Source organism: Symphalangus syndactylus, chromosome 24, assembly GCF_028878055.3.
Source record: "Symphalangus syndactylus isolate Jambi chromosome 24, NHGRI_mSymSyn1-v2.1_pri, whole genome shotgun sequence".
In the NCBI taxonomy this organism is placed as follows: Eukaryota; Metazoa; Chordata; class Mammalia; order Primates; family Hylobatidae; genus Symphalangus; species Symphalangus syndactylus.
Genome location: NC_072446.2, coordinates 20,880,735 through 20,901,333, shown reverse-complemented (window position 1 = coordinate 20,901,333; position 20,599 = coordinate 20,880,735). Strand labels below are relative to the sequence as shown.

The 20,599-nt window shown below is 45.7% G+C and overlaps 1 protein-coding gene across 1 annotated transcript in view; it reads right to left on the bottom strand.

The window, feature by feature from the left end:
• The window catches only part of ATP9A (ATPase phospholipid transporting 9A (putative)), a 174,123-nt gene that overhangs the window by 54,042 nt on the left and 99,482 nt on the right, over positions 1 to 20,599 (bottom strand). Inside the window, exons 12-14 of the mRNA XM_055266582.2 lie at positions 20,306 to 20,448; positions 19,167 to 19,279; positions 5,163 to 5,375 (exon numbers count right to left, since the gene is read on the bottom strand). Of these exons, the coding sequence (XP_055122557.2) occupies positions 5,163 to 5,375; positions 19,167 to 19,279; positions 20,306 to 20,448 (469 nt within the window). The remainder of the gene's footprint in view (positions 1 to 5,162; positions 5,376 to 19,166; positions 19,280 to 20,305; positions 20,449 to 20,599) is intronic.

Below are 20,599 nucleotides of genomic sequence, written 5' to 3'. Positions count from 1 at the left end.
TGGGCACCTGTAGCCCCAGCTACTCAGGAGGCTGAGGCAGGAGAACGGTTTGAACCCAGGAGGCGGAGGTTGCAGTGAGCCAAGATCACACTACTGCACTCCAGCCTGGGCGACAGAGCAAGACTCTGTCTCAAAACGCCTGGCCAAAAAAAAAAAAAAAAGTTTTTTAAATATGAAAGAATTCATGGAAAAGACAAGCGAATGAGCCATGGACAGAGCTGATACTAGCTGCTTACAGGACAGCACCTCCTGGCTCACACCAAGAAACAAAGGCTTGGAAAGTTGCATTACCACCACGGCCCCCACTCCCACTCCCCTCCACCCCCCACCCCCCACCACCCACTCTCGACGCTGTGGAACATCCTGGAAATGGTGGGATGCTGTCAGGGCTGAGGCCTGCTCGCTCCAGCATCTGAGCAGCGCTCCGCTTCTCCGGGTCCGATTGTATCTATTTCATTTCCTCCGTGAGTTACTGTACGGTGGCAGGGAGGGCCCAGCGCCCCCAGGCTGTAATCAATAGCTGAATAAAGACACTTCAAGGTTCCCCAACTGGAATGTGCACAGGAAACAAATTCAGGAAATCCTGCTTTCTGTTACAGGAAATGAATCCTACGCCAACTGGTAGAAATTACTCCAGCAGCATCCAAGTAAAATGCATACTGGTTTCTATACGTGTTCCATAAACTGACCTTGCCTAGGCTAGCAATGTTTTATTGATATTGAATTTCAAAGGCACGATTCTAGAGCCAGCCAAGTCTATGTGGAATCCTACAGGGACTTGGAAACAGTACGGCTTTCTGAAAGATTTCACCTGAACTAGATTTAGCCTTCTTTGAGCCTCATGAGGCATTTATATAAACCTATTTGTATTTGGCAGTAGGCAGCCTCTGAAGTAGTTTAGAACGCTGATCAGGAAGACATTAACAATGACTATACCTTTAGTAAGATTATGGGTTACTTTTTACTTTTCTGATCAATGCATTCATGTGTTCTACTATAGACATAAAATAACTATGCAATACAAAATAATAAAAGTTGTTAAAAAAAAAAAAAAAAAACACAGCAAGGCTGGGCGCGGTGGCTCACGCCTGTAATCCCAACACTTTGGGAGGCTGAGGTGGGCGGATCACGAGGTCAGGAGATCGAGACCATCCTAGCTAACACGGTGAAACCCCGTCTCTACTAAAAATACAAAAAAATTAGCCGGGCGTGGCAGCGTGTGCTTGTAGTCCCAGCTGCTGGGGAGACTGAGGCAGAAGACTGTCATGAACCTGGGAGGCGAAGCTTGCAGTGAGCCAAGATCACGCCACTGCACTCCAGCCTCCAGCCTGGGTGACAGAGCAAGACTCCGTCTCAAAAAAAAAAAAAAAAAAACACAGCAAAAAGGTAACACTGGCCTCTGAAGACACCAAAGGCCAAAGGAAAGTAGTTTTTTTTTTTCTCAATCATGATTCAGAATCTTAGAAAAACAAGACAAATCTGAATTCAAGTGCAATTCATCCACAGAAGAGATAAATTACCATTAACTTTGAGAAAAAGGGGCCAAGAAGTGCAAAGCATTCCATGAAAGATTTACCCTCATGGAAAAATCTTTGCACACCCCTAAAACAAATACACCAAAGTCCAGTGGGAGCAGAGGAGTGGGCGACAGGCATTAAACCTCCAGAGATGCCAACAGGAGCATCAGGGGCCTCAGGCAGGACTTGCTTCTCAGATCGTCAGCATCTGGAGCTTGCTCAAATTTGAATTCCGCCGGGTATGGTGGTTATGCCTGTAATCCCAGCACTTTAGGAGGCTGAGGGCAGGCAGATCACTTAAACTCAGGAGTTTGAGACCAGCCTGGCTAACATGGTGAAAACCCTGTCTCTACTAAAAATATAGAAATTAGCCAGGCATGGTGGCACACTTCTGTAATCCCAACTGCTTGGGAAGCTGAGGCACGAGAATCGCTTGAACCCAGAAGGTGGAGGTTGCAGTGAGCCGAGATCATACCACTGCACTCCAGCCTGGGCGACAGAACAAGAGAAAAAAAAAAAAAAAAAAAAAGGGTCACGCCTGTAGTCCCAGCACTATGGGAGGCCAAAGGATCACTTGAGGTCAGGAGCTCAAATAAAATAAATTTAAATTCCATCAAATACCCACAGGTTACTGGTTCCCAGTCCATAGCTACCAAAAATATGGCCCTCTCTGACGTCGCTATTCCACAGTATCATTCCCAAAGGGAAAAACAGACTAAACCTGCCAAGCCACAGAAAGAAGAAATGATGATAAACCTGAAATTGTCACTTAACTATGGCGCAAGTCCAAGTAGATCAGGGCAATCACCCAAACCTACCCTCCCTCCCCCTCTCTCTTTCTGCACACAATTCCCATCTCAGAAGCTGGCTGGGGGGTGCAACATTTTTCACTCCTAAAAAGCCTGGTTCAAATGTCAATGGTCACGGATGAACTGGGTTTTATAGCTTGAGCTGTTCCACAAACACCCTGCAGGCTGGAAGGAGGAGTCTCCCAGGTGACAAATTCCACCGCCTAAAAAAGGGAGAAAGAAGCACCAGGACACAGAAGATGATACTCAAGCGTTCTTTCATTTGTGAACTTTCGGAAAGATTTTCATTGTGCCATCCCCCAACCACCAGGAACCACAGGCTTACTGATACTTGCAAATTGGTCCAGAACTTTAAGAGCCCCATTCTTCCTAAAATGGATTAAAAAAAAATTGGGATTCCTCCCAATGTTGGTAGAAGAGTTAAATGGTTAAAAAAAAAAAAAAATTCTGGGAAGCACTCTGGCCATAGTTACCATGAGCCTTATAATCATTTAAAGCCGGGCATGGTGGCACACGCCCGTAGTCCTGACTACTCAGGAGGCTGAGGTGGGAGGATGGCTCGTGCCCAGGAGTTCAAGGCTGCAGTGAGCCATGATTGCACCTATCAAGAGCTGCTGCACTACTCCAGCCTGGGCAACATAGCGAGACCCCATCTCTAAAAAAAAAATACTCATTCAATTTGACCCACAAGATATACTGACTGCCTACTTGGGGCCTCACAACAGCCCCACTGTGGGGGTTCCATGGCATAGATCTGGAGGCACAGCAAGCGTAAGTAACTGCCCAAGTGTGGAGCTGGATCCGGGGAGTGAGTCACACACTATAACTGTGTCACACAAGCCTCCTCCCTAGGGGCCTGGGGCTGTCTTGTTAGCACTAATATCACAGCGTTAGTCTACTCAAAAGTATCTCTTGAATTCATAAACCCAATCACACCACTTCTAGAATTATAAGGTGTAAGGATGTTCATTGCAAAATGCTTATAAATATCATTGCTAAAAATTAGGAATGACCTAAGTTCCTACAGTATGAGAAGTTCCAATTATGAGAATAGTTAGGATATTAGGGCACATGCATAGGTAGCAATTCTTAAAGAATGTTTTTAATAATATTCAAGATGACTAGAAAACAGAAATGATAAAATAGTAAGTGAAAAAAGGATACGAACTATATCAATAGGAAAATTCACGTTTTAAAAAGTAAATTAAAAGATATTGAAAGGTAGCCAGGCGCTGTGGCTCACACCTAAAATCCCAGCACTGTGGGAGATGGAGCTGGGAAGATCGCGCCACTGCACTCCAACCTGGGTGACAGAGCAAAACAAAAACAAACAAACAACACCTCAACAACAAAAAGAAAAATAGACAAAGTAAAAATGGGTAAAGGATATGGACAGACATTTTTCCAAAGAAGATAAACAAATGGCCAATAAGCATACGAAAAGATGCTCAACGTTAGGAGCCATCCGGAAAACACAAATCAAAACCACAATGAGATACCGCTCCACACTGACTAGAACGTCCAGAATCCAAAGAACTGACAGTAACAAGTATTGACCAAGATGTGGAGAAACGGAAACTGCCATACGTTGCTGGTAGATACGTAAAATAGTGCAGCCACTTTTGGAAAACAGACAGACAGTTCTTCAAAAGGTTAACTACAGAGTCACCATATGACATTGCCAACCCACTCCTAGGTATATACCCAAGAGAAACAGAAATCTACACCCACTCAAAATACTTGTACAAAATTGTCCATAGCAGCATTATCTACATAAACAAAAAAAAACCCAAATGTGCATTAACTGACGAATGGATATCCATAAACAGATTATTATTCAGTTATAAAAAGGAATGAAGCACTGATGCATGAATATGCATGGATGAATCTTGAAAACATTATGCTAAGTGAAAAGAGGCCAATCACAAAAGGCCACCTATTGTATGGTTCCAGTTGTTTGGAGTGTCTGTCATAGGCAAATCTATAGAGGTAGAAAGTGGATTAGTGGGTGCTTTAGGGCTGGAGGAATTAGGAAGAGAAGGGAGAACAGCAGGAAAGTGGGTATAGAATTTCCTTTGGGGTGATAAAAATATCCTAATTTGATTGTGATGATGGTTGCAAAAAAAAAAAAAAATCCCAAAATATACTAACTATACTAAGAAGCCATACTCACCAACGCAGTGGCTCACGCCTGTAATCCCAACACTGTGGGAGGCCAAGGCGGATGGATCACCTGAGGTCAGGAGTTCGAGACCAGCCTGGCCAATATGGTTAAACCCCATCTCTATTAAAAATACAAAAAATTAGCCGGGCATGGTGGTGGGCGCCTGTAATCCCAGCTATTCAGGAGGCTGAGGCAGGAGAATCGCTCGAACCCCGGAGGGGGAGGTTGTAGTGAGCCGAGATCACGCCACTGCACTCCAGCCTGGGCGACAGAGTGAGACTGTATCTCGGGAAAAAAAAATAAAATAAAAAAGTCATACTTTAAATGAGTAGGCTGTATGGAATGTGGAGTTTATCTTAACTAAGATCTTAATTATTTACGTCTTTTTTAAAGTATGTGGTTTAAATGGGACCTTGTGCCCTGTTATGCTGGCCTTTTGAGTTACAAAACAAAATCTCTAACTTTCCTAATTCAGGCTATACCTCAAGTCCAAGGCTATTCTTTTTAGAGGAAGAGCGGTTCATTCTTGTATTTGAAAATGTGTCTCCAGCAGCCCTGCACCATCCTGGCTCCTGTCTGCCCCGACACACTGCTTCCTTAGAAAACACCTAATTCCAGCACAGAGAAAACAAGCAGGGCCTCCCAGGCCTTGCCGCACCTGCCCAGGTTTACCTCATCGGGACTGGATGCCTGGTACACGCGGCAGGAGTCTTCGTACTGCTTCTCGGCCTCAGCCTGATCGGTCACACCGTTGGACTCATACACAGGAGTCACGTTGTGGCAGAGCGCGATGGCCTTCACAGCTTCGTGCACGCGGCTGCTCATGGTCCGCCGGACCTTGGTGGTGAGCGTCGGGCCCTTCTGAGCCGGTGGCTCCTGGGATTGCTGCAGGAAGGAGAAATGAACACGGAAGATGACCAGAGGCAGGAATGATTTGGAGAGTGTGGAAGAACAGCCGTGCAGCTATTGCTTTTCTTCTACTGTTCCAACACACAGAACTCTTAGGTATATCTACAATAATGTTGCAAATAAATGACATGCAATTTTCAGGGTTTGTCATTTATGCTCGGCAAAAAAAAAAGAAAGAAAGAAAAATAAACAGAGGAAAAAATTAACAATTTAATGAACGAGAATGATTCTACCTGCAGACTGAGTGAATCTATCTTCCCTGGGGTGGTGTCAGGGGCTTTTGACAGAATGAGGACCCCACTGCACTGAAAGGGATCCCGGTAGTTCAGAGCAGGGCTTCCCCACTTGGGTACTCCTATGTTGGGGGACATTATATAGGGTGTTCAGCAGCATCCCTGTCCTCCAGCCACCAGATGCGCTGGATGCCAGCAGCACTCCCCTAATTGTGACAAGAAATGTCACCAAATGTCCAATAGAGGCCAAAATCACCCTCGGCTTAGAACCACTGTTTAAGCTCACAATCTTCTTGGTTTACAACAGAAGGCAACAACCTCATAGGGTACCCTATGCAAGTAACAACCATCAACAACATGCAACCCAGGGCAGTCCAGCGAGGGGTCAGGAACAGCCAGAGGAAACCCCGGCCGGATGGGACTCACTGCAAAACGGCACCTGGCCCTCCACTGAAGCTAGACTTTCAGGTGTAATGGTAACTGTGCTCAAGTTTTGCCTTGCAGGCTGACTTTAGACCCCAGCTCTTGCCTGAGAGGCAGCTCCATGGCATACAACTGGCCTTCTCCACCCCTTCCTTTACAACTGGCAACACAGCTCAGCCTCTGAAGGGCCAGGAATGGGTTAAGTCTTGGAAAAATGGTTTTGAGCAACATGGTAAAAAGAGCACTGAAGGGTAACCAAAGCTGAGCCTTATGCTTGGATGGGTGGTAAGCAGCTAGGAGACCTGCAGCAAGTGGTGCCTGTTCCCTGAGCCTGTTTCCTGTCAATGAGAGGAGTGAACTAGAGATGGTTTTCAATCCATGCTCCACACTGAGCCCCAGGAATCCTGAGAAACCCGCTCAGCACCACCAACTGCAGCAGGATGGGAGATGCAGCCTGCAGCTCCATTCCTGTCACACATCAGGTGCCACCTATGCTTTTTTTTTTTTTTGAGACATGAGTCTCACTCTGTCACCCAGGCTGGAGTGCAGTGGCGTGATCTCAGCTCACTGCAATCTCCGCCTCCTGGGTTCAAGTGATTCTCCTGCCTCCGCCTCCCAAGTAGCTGGCATTACAGACGCCCGCCACCAAGCCCTGCTAATTCTTGTATTTTTAGTAGAGCTGGGGTTTCACCATGTTGGCCAGGCTGGTCTCGAACTCCTGACCTCAAGCGATCCGCCCGCCTCGGCCTCCCAAAGTGCTGGGATTACAGGTGTGAGCCACCGTGCCTGGCCCCCACCTAGGCTTCCTTTGAAGAAAGGGTTCTACTACTTTAGAATATAATGAAAATTAAGACCACTGGGGAGAAAAAGGTACTTGTTAACAATCTACAGCTCATTGTTCAACACAAGCCAAATGCCCTCGCATCTGATCAGCACCTGCCTGCATCTCCAGCTGTCCCTCATGCCATCTTCCTCCTGTTCCCTCTGCTCCAGCCATGCTGGTCTTTCTGTTCTTTGGGCACTGCCAAGCTTCTTCCTGCCTGAGGGCTTCTGCACTTGCCGTGCCCTCTGCCTGGAACCCCATCTGCCAGCTCACTGCAGGGCTGGCTTGCTCAGTCTCATCATTCAGGCCTCAATTCAACTTTACCTCCTCAAAGAGGCTCTTCCTGGCCCCACCAAATCATGGCACTCCACTTGCCTTCCCATTGCAAGTCACATTTCGGCAACAACCTGTGTGTTACTCTCTTCATTGTCTAAATTGGCCTATTTACCTGACGGTTCCCTCTCATTAGACCATAGAAACAGAAGGCTCACCTCAGTTAGTTACTCATCACTGTATTCCTAGTACCCAGGGCAGTGTCTGTTATGCAATAGATATTTGCTGAACAATTAAATTAATAACTTAATATTCCCAAGGTGGTGGTAGGGAGTCCTCAATTGACATGAATTTTTTTTCATTTTCAAGAAGAAACAACTATGAAATGAACATCAGTTTCAGATTTTAAATCACAGATTTAGATAAAGGGTCACCTACAACAGTCTTATTGAATCCACAGCTAACTGAATCGTGGAGGCTAGAAATGTGTATGGAGTTACCAGATTCTACATTCTATTAAAAACATATTTATCCAACAGGAGAGAAGTGATCTGATCCTTTAAAATGAGTCGCACTTTACACTCATGACACCCGATTGCCCAAAATAGAGAACAGATGGGTTACAAGAAACAAGAAAATGACTTTCATTTAATTTTTTAATACTATTTTTAGTAGTAGCACTAGACTCCTCAGGTAATTAGACAATTACTAAATTATTCTGGTCACTGCGGGGACACAGTGCTCTGGCTTCCTGCTCTGTTAACCTCTGGTGTCAGCAGCACACGAGTTTCACTTCCAGGCCAAAGGGCACTGCATGGTAACAATAATTAGAGTAATGAATCAGAACTCCGGCTTAAATGAATCACTATTTGCCGAGTGCTTTTAATTATAAAGAATTTAACTCTAAAATTATACAGAAAAGATTTACAGAAAGGTTCTCTATTGGAGAGACTAAATCGAGAACTTTTTTTTTTCAATTCTATAATTTACGTTCTAGCCACGAACACGTGTCTTCATTTCTGTCCGCATTCCTCAGCACCTGGACCAAATTGTTATTTAACATTAGGTGCAATAACAAGACCTTTGACAAAGTAATTACTGTGGTTGGCAAGTTTCAGTAACCATGGATTTAAACGAAAAGCTGTACTGAGGGGCATCCTTCATGAACTTCTGGATTTTGTAAAGCAATCTGCTTTCATATCTACAAAAGTCAAATGCTTCCACTAATATTTCAAACATGGGATAACACAGAGCCACGGGATTTTGTATTACAGGTGAAACAATTCCCAAGCAAGGCAAAAAGAGAATCACAGATGGTCAGATGTTCACAAAGGCCTCACTCAGGAGACCATCTGACAATGAATGAATTGGAAGACAACTATGATAGCCTGACCAACATCACAGGCCACAGGTTCAATGCCTCCACCCACATATCTTTCTCTCTTAAATTAATATTTTCCCACCTTTCCTACTAAAATGTTCCAGGAAGGAGAGGAAATACTCATCAGTGCTGAAACTGCTTCTTTTAATTGTTAAAGTCTTATTTGCACACCAAATGGTCATGCGCATACATCCTTAAGGCACTGAAACTGACCAGGGGCTGTGTTTGGATGATGCCTGTCTTAGGCCTGGTCTTCAAACATCCTCACATTCCCCATATGGAAGAGTTTCACATTGTACAGTGTTTATCTCTAACCTCCTCCCCATAGGCCCTTTAACCTACACACATTTCTTCTTACTTAAAAAATACCAGGGGAAAACAAAAACAGATGTGGCATCCACAGAGGCAGGTTATGACTCTTTTTGCCCTGGGGAAAAACCACTGGTCCCCTTATGGAGGGAGGGAGGGCAGAACAGCTCCACACGAGGTCAGAAGTGACTTCAGAACCAAGCACAGGTCACTACTGGGAGAGGAATTAAGATCTCCAAATACAAAGGGCCCTGACTTGGGCCCCTGGGCGAGTGTCTCGAATCCTATAAAGCCCCTGAGACATTTATAGCATCCCAGCCAATAAATGAGATATCAAGGCAGGGAAAATAGGCTTCCCTTTCCCATTAGTAATCCACGGCTAGGGCCATTTCCCGACAAGAACTCCAGCCTGTTATTACAGAAAAAATTAATACAAAAATTAAACGTTGAGTCACCAGGAATGCCAATTTTCTTTCCAAATGCAGTTAAAACTTCACCACATATGGGCATTCATACTATTAATGGATATTAGGAATGGGTTGCAACTGAAATGCACTTTTTTTTTTTTTTGATACAGTGTCTCACTCTGTTGCCCAGGCTGGAGTGAAGTGGCATGATCACAGCTCACTGTAGCCTCAACCTTCTGGGCTTAAGTAATCCTCCCACCTCAGCCTCCCAAATACTAGGACCACAGGCGAGCACCACCATGCCCAGCTTTTTTTTTTTTTTTTTTTTTTTTGGTAGAGACAAGGTCTCCCTCTATTGCCTCGGCCTCCCAAAGTGCTGGGATTATAGGTGTGAGCCACTGCGCCCAGCCAGAAATACACTATTAAAGATAAAGAATTTTTGTTATGATAACCCTAACTAACCTGCCACCTCAAAAAAGCTCAGAGCTGATGACTCATTCACCTCAAAGGGCCACCATCAAAGAGACAAGCTCAGAGCTACTACCTCCAAATGAATCAGCTGAGCTACAAGCTGATTAAGCGACTGAGTAAATCCAGTGTTTACTGTTTTAGAGCAGACATCATCATGCAACACAAAGTCAATAAATTTCAATGTACCCATATATCACCATCATTTTCAACTTGGATGATTTTGCCCCTCATTTGGTCATGTCTGGAGACATAATTGGTTGTCACACAACTGTGAGGGGACAGGGATGCTATAGAAATCTGCAGCATGCTGCTTAACCTCCTACAAGGCACAGGACAGCCTCCCATGACAAAGAATAATCCAGCCCCAATACGTCAATAATGAGAAGCCTGACAGCCACTGAAACTATAAATCCAGGGCTAGAACCAGGGTGAGTTAGGGCAACTGAACTGTGCTAGCACAAGGTTGGATCTTGCCTTCATTTAAAATTTCAATATTCCGTTCTTCATGAATGTTTTGCACTTGAGTTTTTAAAATATTGCACTGCGCCGGGTGCAGTGGCTCACACCTGTAATCCCAGCACTTTGGGGGAAGACGAGTGGATCACCTGAGGTCGGAAGCTCGAGACCAGCCTGACCAACAGAGTGAAACCCATCTCTACTAAAAATACAAAAATTAGCAGGGCATGGTGGCAGGTGCCTGTAATCCCAGCTACCCGGGAGGCTGAGGCAGGAGAATTGCTTGAACCTGGGAGGCGGAGGTTGCAGTGAGCTGAGATCACGCCACTGCACTCCAGCCTGGTTAACAGAGCAAGACTCTGTCTCAAAAAAAAAAAAAAAAAAAAATTTTTTTCACCAAAATATGATTTGCTTTATTTATTTATTTTTTTTTTTGGCACCCGGTTAAATTTGCTATGTGAGTTCCTCACTTGTCTTACTCTAGTCTGGACTGTGTTATGAAACCATTAAAAACCTTGACATGAGTGAAAAGAAGGAAGTTAAATAGTGTTATTCTGGCAGTGGTTCTTAACCAGGAAGGCTTCTAAGAATAACCAATAAAGATTTTTTAAAATATACACGCCGGGCACAGTGGCTCACACCTGTAATCCCAGCACTTTGGGAGGCTGAGGCGGACGGATCACCTGAGGTCAGGCGTTCGAGATCAGCCTGGCCAACATGGTGAAACGCCGACTCTACTAAAAATACAAAAATTAGCTGGGCGTGGTGGCAGGCACCTATAATCCCAGCTACTTAGGAAGCTGAGGCAGGAGAATTGCTTGAACCCATGAGGCAGAGAGGCTGCAGTAAGCCAAGATCACACCACTGCACTCCAGCCTTGGCAACAAGATCAAAAACTCCGTCTCAAAAAAAAAAGATTTTTAAAATATACATACTTAAGATCCAGACCCAAAGAATGCAGTAGAGCCCAGGCATATATTTATATTTTTTTAACTTTACAGGCAATTCTGGTGGTCAACTCTAGTTAAAAAAGAAAGGAATATGATGGGTTCTCATTGAAAAGAAAACAGAAACAGAGAAATAAAGAACACATCTATCCAGACACACAAAGGCAGAGGATTTGGCATTTTATCCACCCAAGTGTTAATACTGGTGACTGCTGAATGATATGAATACAGGCGAATTCAATGTTTTGTCTTTGTGCTTGGTCGTTTTTTCTGCAAAAAAACTTTCATAAATACCAGAAAGTTTTTTGAATGAGTAAAAAATGAAGTAGGCTCCATGTCCCAGAGAAAACCACACTGACAAAAAAAAATTCTTCCTCAAGAGAATATAAACTCGGTGGCTCACGCCTGTAATCCCAACACTTTGGGAGGCCAAGGCGGGTGGATCACTTGAGGTCAGGAGTTCGAGACCAGCCTGGCTAACATGGCGAAATCCTGTCTCTACTAAAAATTGAAAAATTAGGCCAGGTGTGGTGGCTCACGCCTGTAATCCCAGCACTTTGGGAGGCCGAGGCGGGCGGATCACAAGGCCAGGAGATCAAGACCATCCTGGCTAACATGGTGAAACCCCGTCTCTACTAAAAATACAAAAAATTAACTGGGCGTGGTGGCGGGCGCCTGTAGTCCCAGCTACTTGGGAGGCTGAGGCAGGAGAACGGCATGAACCCGGGAGGTGGAGCTTGCAGTGAGCAGAGATGGCACCACCGCATTCCAGCCTGGGAAACAGAGTGAGACTTCGTCTCAAAAAAAAAAAAGAGAACATAAATTGAAGTTTGTATCTGTTTTCTGTGGATGCAGAAAGTAAGAAGAACGCTCTCTGGCAGTCAGTACTGATGTACTGAGTGCATCCTGTGCATATATGTTGTGTGTACAAAAATAAATCACAAACTCACACGCTCATAAAAAAAACAACTCAGTAAATGAAAAATGACAGTTCACAGACCAAAGTATATGGAATAATCCCAATTACGGTTTGAGACTGTCTTGCTCTGTCACCTGGGCTGGGTGCAGTGGTACAATCTCAGCTCACTGCAACCTCTACCTCCTGGGTTCAAGCAAGTCTCCTGCCTCAGCCTCCAGAGTAGCTGGGATTACAGGCGCCCGCCACCACGTCCGGCTACATTTTGGTGTTTTTTTGTTTGTTTGTTTGTTTGAGACAGAGTCTTGCTCTGTTGCCCAGGCTGGAGGGCAGTGGCGCAAGCTCGGCTCACTACAACCTCCACCTCCCGGTTCATGCGATTCTCCTGCCTCAGCCTCCCACGTAGCTGTGACTACAGGCGCGTGCCACCACGCCCAGCTAAGTTTTTGTATTTTCTTTAGTAGAGACAGGGTTTCACAACGTTAACCAGGATGGGCTCAATCTCCTGACCTTGTGATCCACCCGCCTCGGCCTCCCAAAGTGCTGGAATTGCAGGCGTGAGCCACCACACCTGGCCTAATTTTTCCATTTTTAGTAGAGACAAGATTTCGCCATGTTAGCCAGGCTGGTCTCGAACTCCTGACCTCAAGTGATCCGCCTACCTTGGCCTCCCAAAATGCTGTGATTACAGGTATGGGCCACTGAGCCCGGCCCAAATATGGTTTAAAATATGAATTTATGTGTACAAAGCAGGCTAGAGAAACAGGCAGACGTGCTGGCCACGTGTCTCTGGCGCAGGGCACCACAAGGCTCCCATTTCCTGTAGTCCTTCATGTTTTCCTCAGATGCATCTATTAACAAGAATTCAAGATATTTCCACTTGCTGGGAAGAGTAAAATAAACTACCACAAGCTCTAGGTAATACAGACTAGTTGTCTTGAAACATTTTGATCATGTAACATATTGGGAAAAGTTTTTCTTTTTTCTTTTTTTGTGAGACGGAGTTTTGCTCTTGTCGCCCAGGCTGAAGTACAATGGCACGATCTCGGCTCACTGCAACCTCTGCCTCCCAGGTTCAAGTGATTCTCCTGCCTCAGCCTCCCAAGTAGCTGGGATTACAGGTATGCACCACCATGCCTGGCTAATTTTGTATTTTTAATAGAGACAGGGTTTCTCCATGTTGGGTCAGGCTGGTCTCAAACTCCCGATCTCAGGTGATCTGCCCACCTCGGCCTCCCAAAGTGCTGGAATTACAGGCATGAGCTACCATGCCCAGCGGGAAAAGTTTTTCAAGTACCTTCCATCTATATATATTGATCTTTGTATAAATATTGTATTGTACTACCGAATATTACAAAACAAGAAAAAAAATTCTAAAATCCTCTGATAAAAATGAAAAACAGAGCTGGCTGCAGTGGCTCATGCCTGTAATTCCAGCACTTTGAGAGGCTGGGGTAGGCTAATTGCTGGAGCCCAGGAGTTTGAGACCAGCCTGGGCAAATGGTAACACCCCCTCTCTCTACAAAAAATACAAAAATTAGCCAGGTATGGTGACGCATGCCTGTGGTCCCAGCTATTTGGGAGGCTGGGGTGGGAGGATCACCTGAGCCTGGGGGGTCAAGGCTACAGTGAGCTGTGATGGCACCACTGCACTGTAGCCTGGGTAAGAGAGTAAGACTCTGTCTCAAAAAAATAAAAATAAAAATAAATAAGAAAACAAAATGAAAAACAGCATTTCTCACACAATTAGCTAATATCTCAAAATAACATATACTCGGGATAAGGAGCACTGAGAATTATAGATTTAAACTTAAATTTCTTTTTTTTTTCCTTTTGAGAGGAGTCTCACTCTGTCACCCAGGTTGGAGTACAGTGGCGCGATCTCGGCTCACTTCAACTTCCGCCTGCTGGGTTCAAGCTATTCTCCTGCCTCAGCCTCCTGAGTAGCTGGGATTACAGGTGCCCGCCACCACCCCCAGCTAATTTTTTTTTTTTTTTTTGTATTTTTAGTAGAGACGGGGTTTCACCATGTTGGTCAGGCTGGTCTCAAACTCCTGATCTCGTGATCTGCCCACCTCGGCCTCCCAAAGTGCTGGGATTACAGGCGTGAGCCACCGCACCCAGCCTAAACTTAAATTTCAAATCGTCATACCTGTTATTCAGCTACAAAGAGGAATAAAGTACATACACCTGCTACAACCAGGAAGAACCTTGCAAACACTCTGCTAAATGGAAGACTGGCCAGACACAAAAGGTCACATATTGTTTGATTCTATTTATAGGCAATGTTCAGAATAGGCAAATCCAGAGACAGAAAGTAGACTGACAGCTGGGGGGATACAGCAGGGGGGTTGGGAGCTCAAGGGATGTGGGCTTTCTTTTTAGGGGTGATAAAAATGTTCTAAAATTAGACAGTACCAATGTTTGCACAGTATTGTGAACATATTAAAAACTACAGAATCATATGCTTAAAAGAGCAAATTTTATGGTTTTTAAATTGTATCTCCTTGTTCCATTAAAAGTACTAGTAAATGGCCAGACATGGTGGTTCAAGCCTGTAATCCCAGCACTTTGGGAGGCCGAGGCAGGCGGATCTTCTGAAATCAGGAGTTCAAGGCCAGCCTGGCCAACATGGTGAAACCCCGTCTCTACCAAAAATACAAAAAAAAATTAGCCAGGTGTGTTGGCACATGCCTGTGATTCCAGCTACTCGGGAGGCTGAGGCAGGAGAATCTCTTGAACCCGGGAGGCAGAGTTTGCGGTGAGCCAAGATAGCACCACTACACTCCAGTATGGGGCAATGGAGTGAGACTTCGTCTCAAAAAAAAAAAAAAAGTACCAGTAAATGAATAACCCCGGTGAAAAATCATCACAAGTCCTTGGCTGGTTATAGTTTTCTCTCCTAATGTGTTGGCCATTTTCTTACTGTTTACTTGGCCTTGTATTAATAATCTGAAGCTTTCCTGCAGCAATCTTTTCAAACCACCTGCTCTCTTTATGAGGCCAGTTTAGTTCAACCACATCCTTAGAACGAGTCACCTGGACACTCATAAACTGCGGCCCTACATTTCAACTCTGGGAAAATAAACAACTGTGGAATTCCAGCCCCTTCCGCAGGACACCTCAAGGACCGGACCTGACGAGTACCTGTCTGATACGTGGAGTGAGGGCCCCTGGGTCAACCTCAATAGTATTAGTAAGATTTTAATTTTGCATTAATTTTGGAGATGAAACTGAAATGTAAAGAGGCGCTTCCTGTACCCCAGTGGGTCATCTTGCAAACTCTTCCTTGGAGTCCACAGGTTTAGATACCCATGCTCTGAAAAGGGATGAACCTCAGTTTCACAGCAGCTGTTCTCCAACGCTACTGTAGTCTGGAAACACCTGGTTCACCTGTTAAAACTGCAGGTCTGGGCACCACTTCTTGTGCTCCTGACTCTGGCCCAAGTGATCTAGCCCAGGGGTTCCAAAGGCTGTACTTTAAGAAACACTGGGCCGGGCATGGTGACTCACGTCTGTAATCCCAGCACTTTGGGAAGCCAAGGCGGACGGATCACCTGAGGTCAAGAGTTTGAGACCAGCCAGGCCAACATGGTGAAACCTCGTCTCTATTAAAAATACAAAAATTAACTGGGCGTAGTGGCAGGTGCCTGTAATCCCAGGTACTAGGAAGGCTGAGGCAGAGAACTGCTTGAACCCGGGAGGTGGAGGTTGCAGTGAGCCGAGATCGCACCCCTGCACCTCAGCCTGGGCGACAGAGTGAGACTGTGTCTCAAAAAAAAAAAAAAAAAGAAAGAAAAGAAAGAAAGAAAAAGAAGAAAGAACCACTAGTATAAGAACCCCTTACGAAGCTCTAAGGTGGGAGGAGTGACTGCAATGGGAGCAGGGGTGGTGGGCATATTCTAAGATCAGATATTTGGGATGGTTCCACAGCTGTAAATTTACTAAAAGTCACCACAGTGTGTATTCAACATGGCTGAACTTTCAGGTATGTAAATCATCCCTCAATAAAACTGGTTTTAAAAAAGCATGCAAAAGCTTCCATATGTCCCATCACACATGTGTTCCTGTGTTTATGCCAGGATTTTTAGACATCATGAGAGAAAGATGCACACACCCTCACTTGGGTAGATCTGTACTGGAATTCTGAGCTCACCCCAGCTTCGCACAGCTAACCCTAACCCCACAACACACAGCTATGTGAGACTCAAGGCCGGGATGGGCAAATTGATTTATGAGCTTCCCCTAAGGAAGGAGTATGAGGTGGGGTTCACGGTAAGAAGTGTGGTTTTCTGAGTTTCAACACTTTACAAAGAGTGTTATCTGTGCTAAGCCAAAAATGAACCATAAAAGCTAAAATACACAAATATCCTGAGATGGGACGGCTTCCGCACACAACAGGAGCTCTTAAAAATACCAGCAACATGGCATGGGTGTAACTCCCACCGGATGCACACACCGCCACCTATGAAGCTGTCTAATATAATCATCAAGAGTCAGCACGGCCGAGAGGGGGCTGGGAGCGATACAGACATGTAGCTGGGTGCTGATATACATGACAATCCAATCAATGAGCCCCACAAGAAGGAGCCTGGTGGGCATTTGGGGTTGGTGGCTCCGAAGGAAAGGTCTAATTTAAGACACAGAAATGAGGCAGCTCACCCTGCCTGGAAGGCTGAACCACGGGAAAGGGGAAGGGATGAAGACCAAGGCTAGATCCCACTGGGAAGTCTCAGACTCCACCATGGAGATGATGGTACCGAGAGGCTCCTGAGAGGAGGGCAAGAGGGAAAGCCAGGCAGCTTTCCTGTGCAGGGGGTCACGGCAGACAGGTGAGGGAGGGGGTCACCTTGCTGAGTGAGTGAGAAGCGGTGAAGACAAAAGGCCAAAGGTGGCTGGGTGCAGTGGCTCATGCCTGAAATCTCAACACTTTGGGAAGCCTTTGGGAGGTGAGGGGATCACTTGAGCCCAGGAGTTCAAGTCCAACCTGGGCAACACAGTGAGACCTCATCTCTATAAAAAATAAACCAAATTAGCCAGGTGTGGTGGTGCATACCCAGTGCACACTTGTAGTCCCAGCTACTTGGGAGGCTGAGACGGGAGGATCGTTTGAGCCCAGAAGTTTGAGACTGCAGTGAGTTGTGATTGCACCACTGCACTCCAGCCTGGCTGACAGAGTGAGACCCTGCTACAAAAGAAGGAAGGGAGGCAGGGAGGGGAGGGGAGGGGAGGGGAGGGGAAGTGAGAAGGAGGGGAGGGGAGGGGAGGGAGGGGAAGGGAAGGAAGGGAAGAAAGGGAGAAGAAAAAAAGGAAAGAAAAAGGCCGAAGGGGTGATCTAGTGATCAGGTGGGAGCAGGTACTGGAGAAGGGGCAGTGGCTGTCAGTTGGGGTGATGAGGGTACCAGGATGGAAGGCGTGGTGTGCACTGAGACAAGGAGCCCTGGGAGAGAATAGGTTTAGGGGATGAGGGAAGAAAGAAAGTCAGGAGGGGTCCCAGGTACAGCACCCTTATGAACCACATGCAGCAATGCCAAACATTCAGCTACGTTATAATCCAAAGCTCCAGGTCAGGCCTAGAGATGGAAATGGAGACAGAGCCATCAGCATCCATGCAGCGATGGAAGCAGGGGGAGGGGCCAACCAGGGAGCAACATAACAGAGTCCAGCATCGAGCCCTAGAGACACCAACCCCAAATCACCATGCAGAGGAAGACAGTCAAAGAGACAGGAAGGAAACGGGGGCTGTGCGGCGCATCCTCCCGTCCAGGGAAGCTCCTCGTGATCTCTTAATAGTGCTAAACTACGTCTTTGAAAAAGGTCCACAGATCCATTTGGAGACCAGCCACGACGCCTTCCCGTGGAGCCTGGAACAGCAACAAGGGCTTTGTTGCTGGTTGTAGATGATAACATGAACTGTGTCAAGTCAGCTGTTCTAACTTAACATCTACTCCCACTGTCACACTGTCCCCTGCTCTGCCATTTTCAGGAGACAGCCTGGAAATCCAGCCCACTGACAAATGTTCCAGAAAACTAAATGTCCATTATGACCATATCAAGAAGTATTCAGGGATTCTGCCTTTAACCTGTATACAGAGATAATTCATTCATATTTATTACTGGTCTTCTGACTATGGGAATGTTCTCTATTTCGACGAATTTAAGCAAAATATGACCTCCTTATTCTCGTTATCTCCAAACAAGTGCTGCAACATGGAGCTGGTCTAATGTGGTCTGGCTCAGCCTTGGATGTGCCTCAGAATTGGCAAGGGGTGTGTTTGTCTTACTTTTAAAACCCAAAGCCACGCCCTGCCCTAAGTCTTAATGAGTAAGAATCTCCAGGGTATCAAGCCCAAATAAACGTCTCTTGTTTTTGTTCTGTTTTATTTTGAAATACCACCAACAATTCTGACACACAGCCAAGATGGGGACCCACCGGTCTAACACTTTAGGAATATTAGGATATTTGCCAGTAGTACTTTCTCTGAAAAGTGACTGGTTTTGGGAAACTTGGTAGGAAAAATAAAGGTAGGAACAGATAAACTGCAAGTCATCTCTGACGAACTAATTTCTTCCTCATGATTGTTGAGTTGAATGTAGATGAGAAACTAAAGGTAATCAATAACGTCATGATGATTTCACAAGCAGACCATTTGTTATTGGTGTTCTGGCTCGTAGCCAGGGAAAGGGAAAACATCAACATGGTCGTAAACTTGAAGTATAATCAACCAGCAGGTTCCTTCTGGTTCTATTTATTGGGCATGTAACTTTCTCACAGGTTTTTCCTAATGTCCATCAGCACTTCAGCGGAGCAGATTAGCCCTGAAGATGGGGAAGACGGGGAAGGACCCCAACTGCAATTTTATTCAAAGTGTAAAGGAAGTGTGGGTGTCATGGGTATAGAAGGGAGGTATTGGGGAGTGACTGCTGATGGGCAGAGGGCTTCTTTTTGGGGTAAACATAAAATCAGTTGCAGTGACAGTTGCTCAACTCTGAATATGCTTAAAAAAAAAACAATGAATTGTACTCTTGAAATGGGTGAATTGTACGGTATTGTGAATTATATCTCAATATAGCTGTTAAAAAAAAATGTCAAGGAATTGTTTTGGGTGTTGAAACGGAAGGCTTTACCTGGGTGTAAATGCTGAAGATGTGGCTTTGTACTTCATCCATTGAGTCGAGGCCGTAGGCTACTGTTCCGAGATGGAGCCGTTTGAAAATCATCTCATTCTGGGTAAGAGTGCCTAAAACACGAGACAAATGAGTGGCTGGCCTGTCTCTCAGGATGTTTGTTATTATTAACAATAATGACAGTTGCCATCTTTGGAGAGTTTGCTGTATGTCACACACTGCGGTCAGTACTGTCCCTGCTGGGGTAGACACCTGCAGCGTTTTGCCTGCCTAGAATCCCATTCCCCTTTTGAAAATGGCTTCCTAGCTTTCCCAGGGGAAATTAACCACACCATGCCCATTCCATAAGGTGGCCCAAGAGGATTGTCAATCAGGGGCCTGGCCCATTCCGTTGGCCAAGAGAGTGACAAATGACATACACTAGAGCAATGAGATTCTATCTTGAAGGATTCTGACCCTTGAGTAGAAAGATACATCCCTAAATGGCAGAGCCCTACAGAGACCACCTGGAGGGTCCTAATGCTGACTTGTCCAGAACTTTCCTGGTTGCTCTCCTTCCAGAAACCTCATTTTTCTCTGATTTGGTGAGCCGCCCAGGATCTTTGCATTAGCTTCCCTTCTACCCCGTGGACATTAAGTGGTAGAGATGAGGCTTAAACCAGATCTTCCCACTCCCAATCCTTGCTCTTCACCACTCTGATAGTCTAATGCCTGGACAGGCATTAAGTTGTGTAGCAGTATCAGGGTGTGGTCAGAGATCAGGCCCGACTGCCTGAGTTAAAGCTTGCTTCGGCTACTATGCGCCCGTGACAAGTCACTTACCCTCTCTGGGCCACATTTCCTCATCTGCGGAAGGGGGACAGAAACACTACCTAACTCACAAGGTTCGGGTGAGGACTGAAGGAGTGACCGCACTGAAACTCCCCAGAATTGTATTCTGCACAAAATTCACCCTCAGTAAGGGTTTGCTGCTGTTATCATCATCTTCATCACCAAAGAATCTTCATCAAAAGATGAAGAGAATAAAATAGCAGCAACACGCATCTCTCATATGTCCAGAGAGCCCAAGAGTTTCAGCCAAAGCCCTCAAGCATCTTCTCTCACCGGGAATCCTGTGCAGGTCCCAGAAAGCAGCTCACCTGTCTTGTCTGTGAGTAAGTACGAAATCCTGCCCAGCTGCTCGGGAATCGTGCTGGAGCGAACCACGGTCCCGGGGATTTTCGAGTCCCTTCGAATCACCCAGCTGTACACGATCTTGCCCATGTCCAGGTTCACACGCAAGCTAGTCACAAAACCAGAGCAAACAGGGTAACAGGACAGATGTAAGGCTCCTTGTATCTTTATACAAACATGGACTCTAAACACATTTGTGCTATCGCATCTAGACTCACTCCCTGCAGAAGCACACTGCCGGAGCTGAACGCACAGACTCA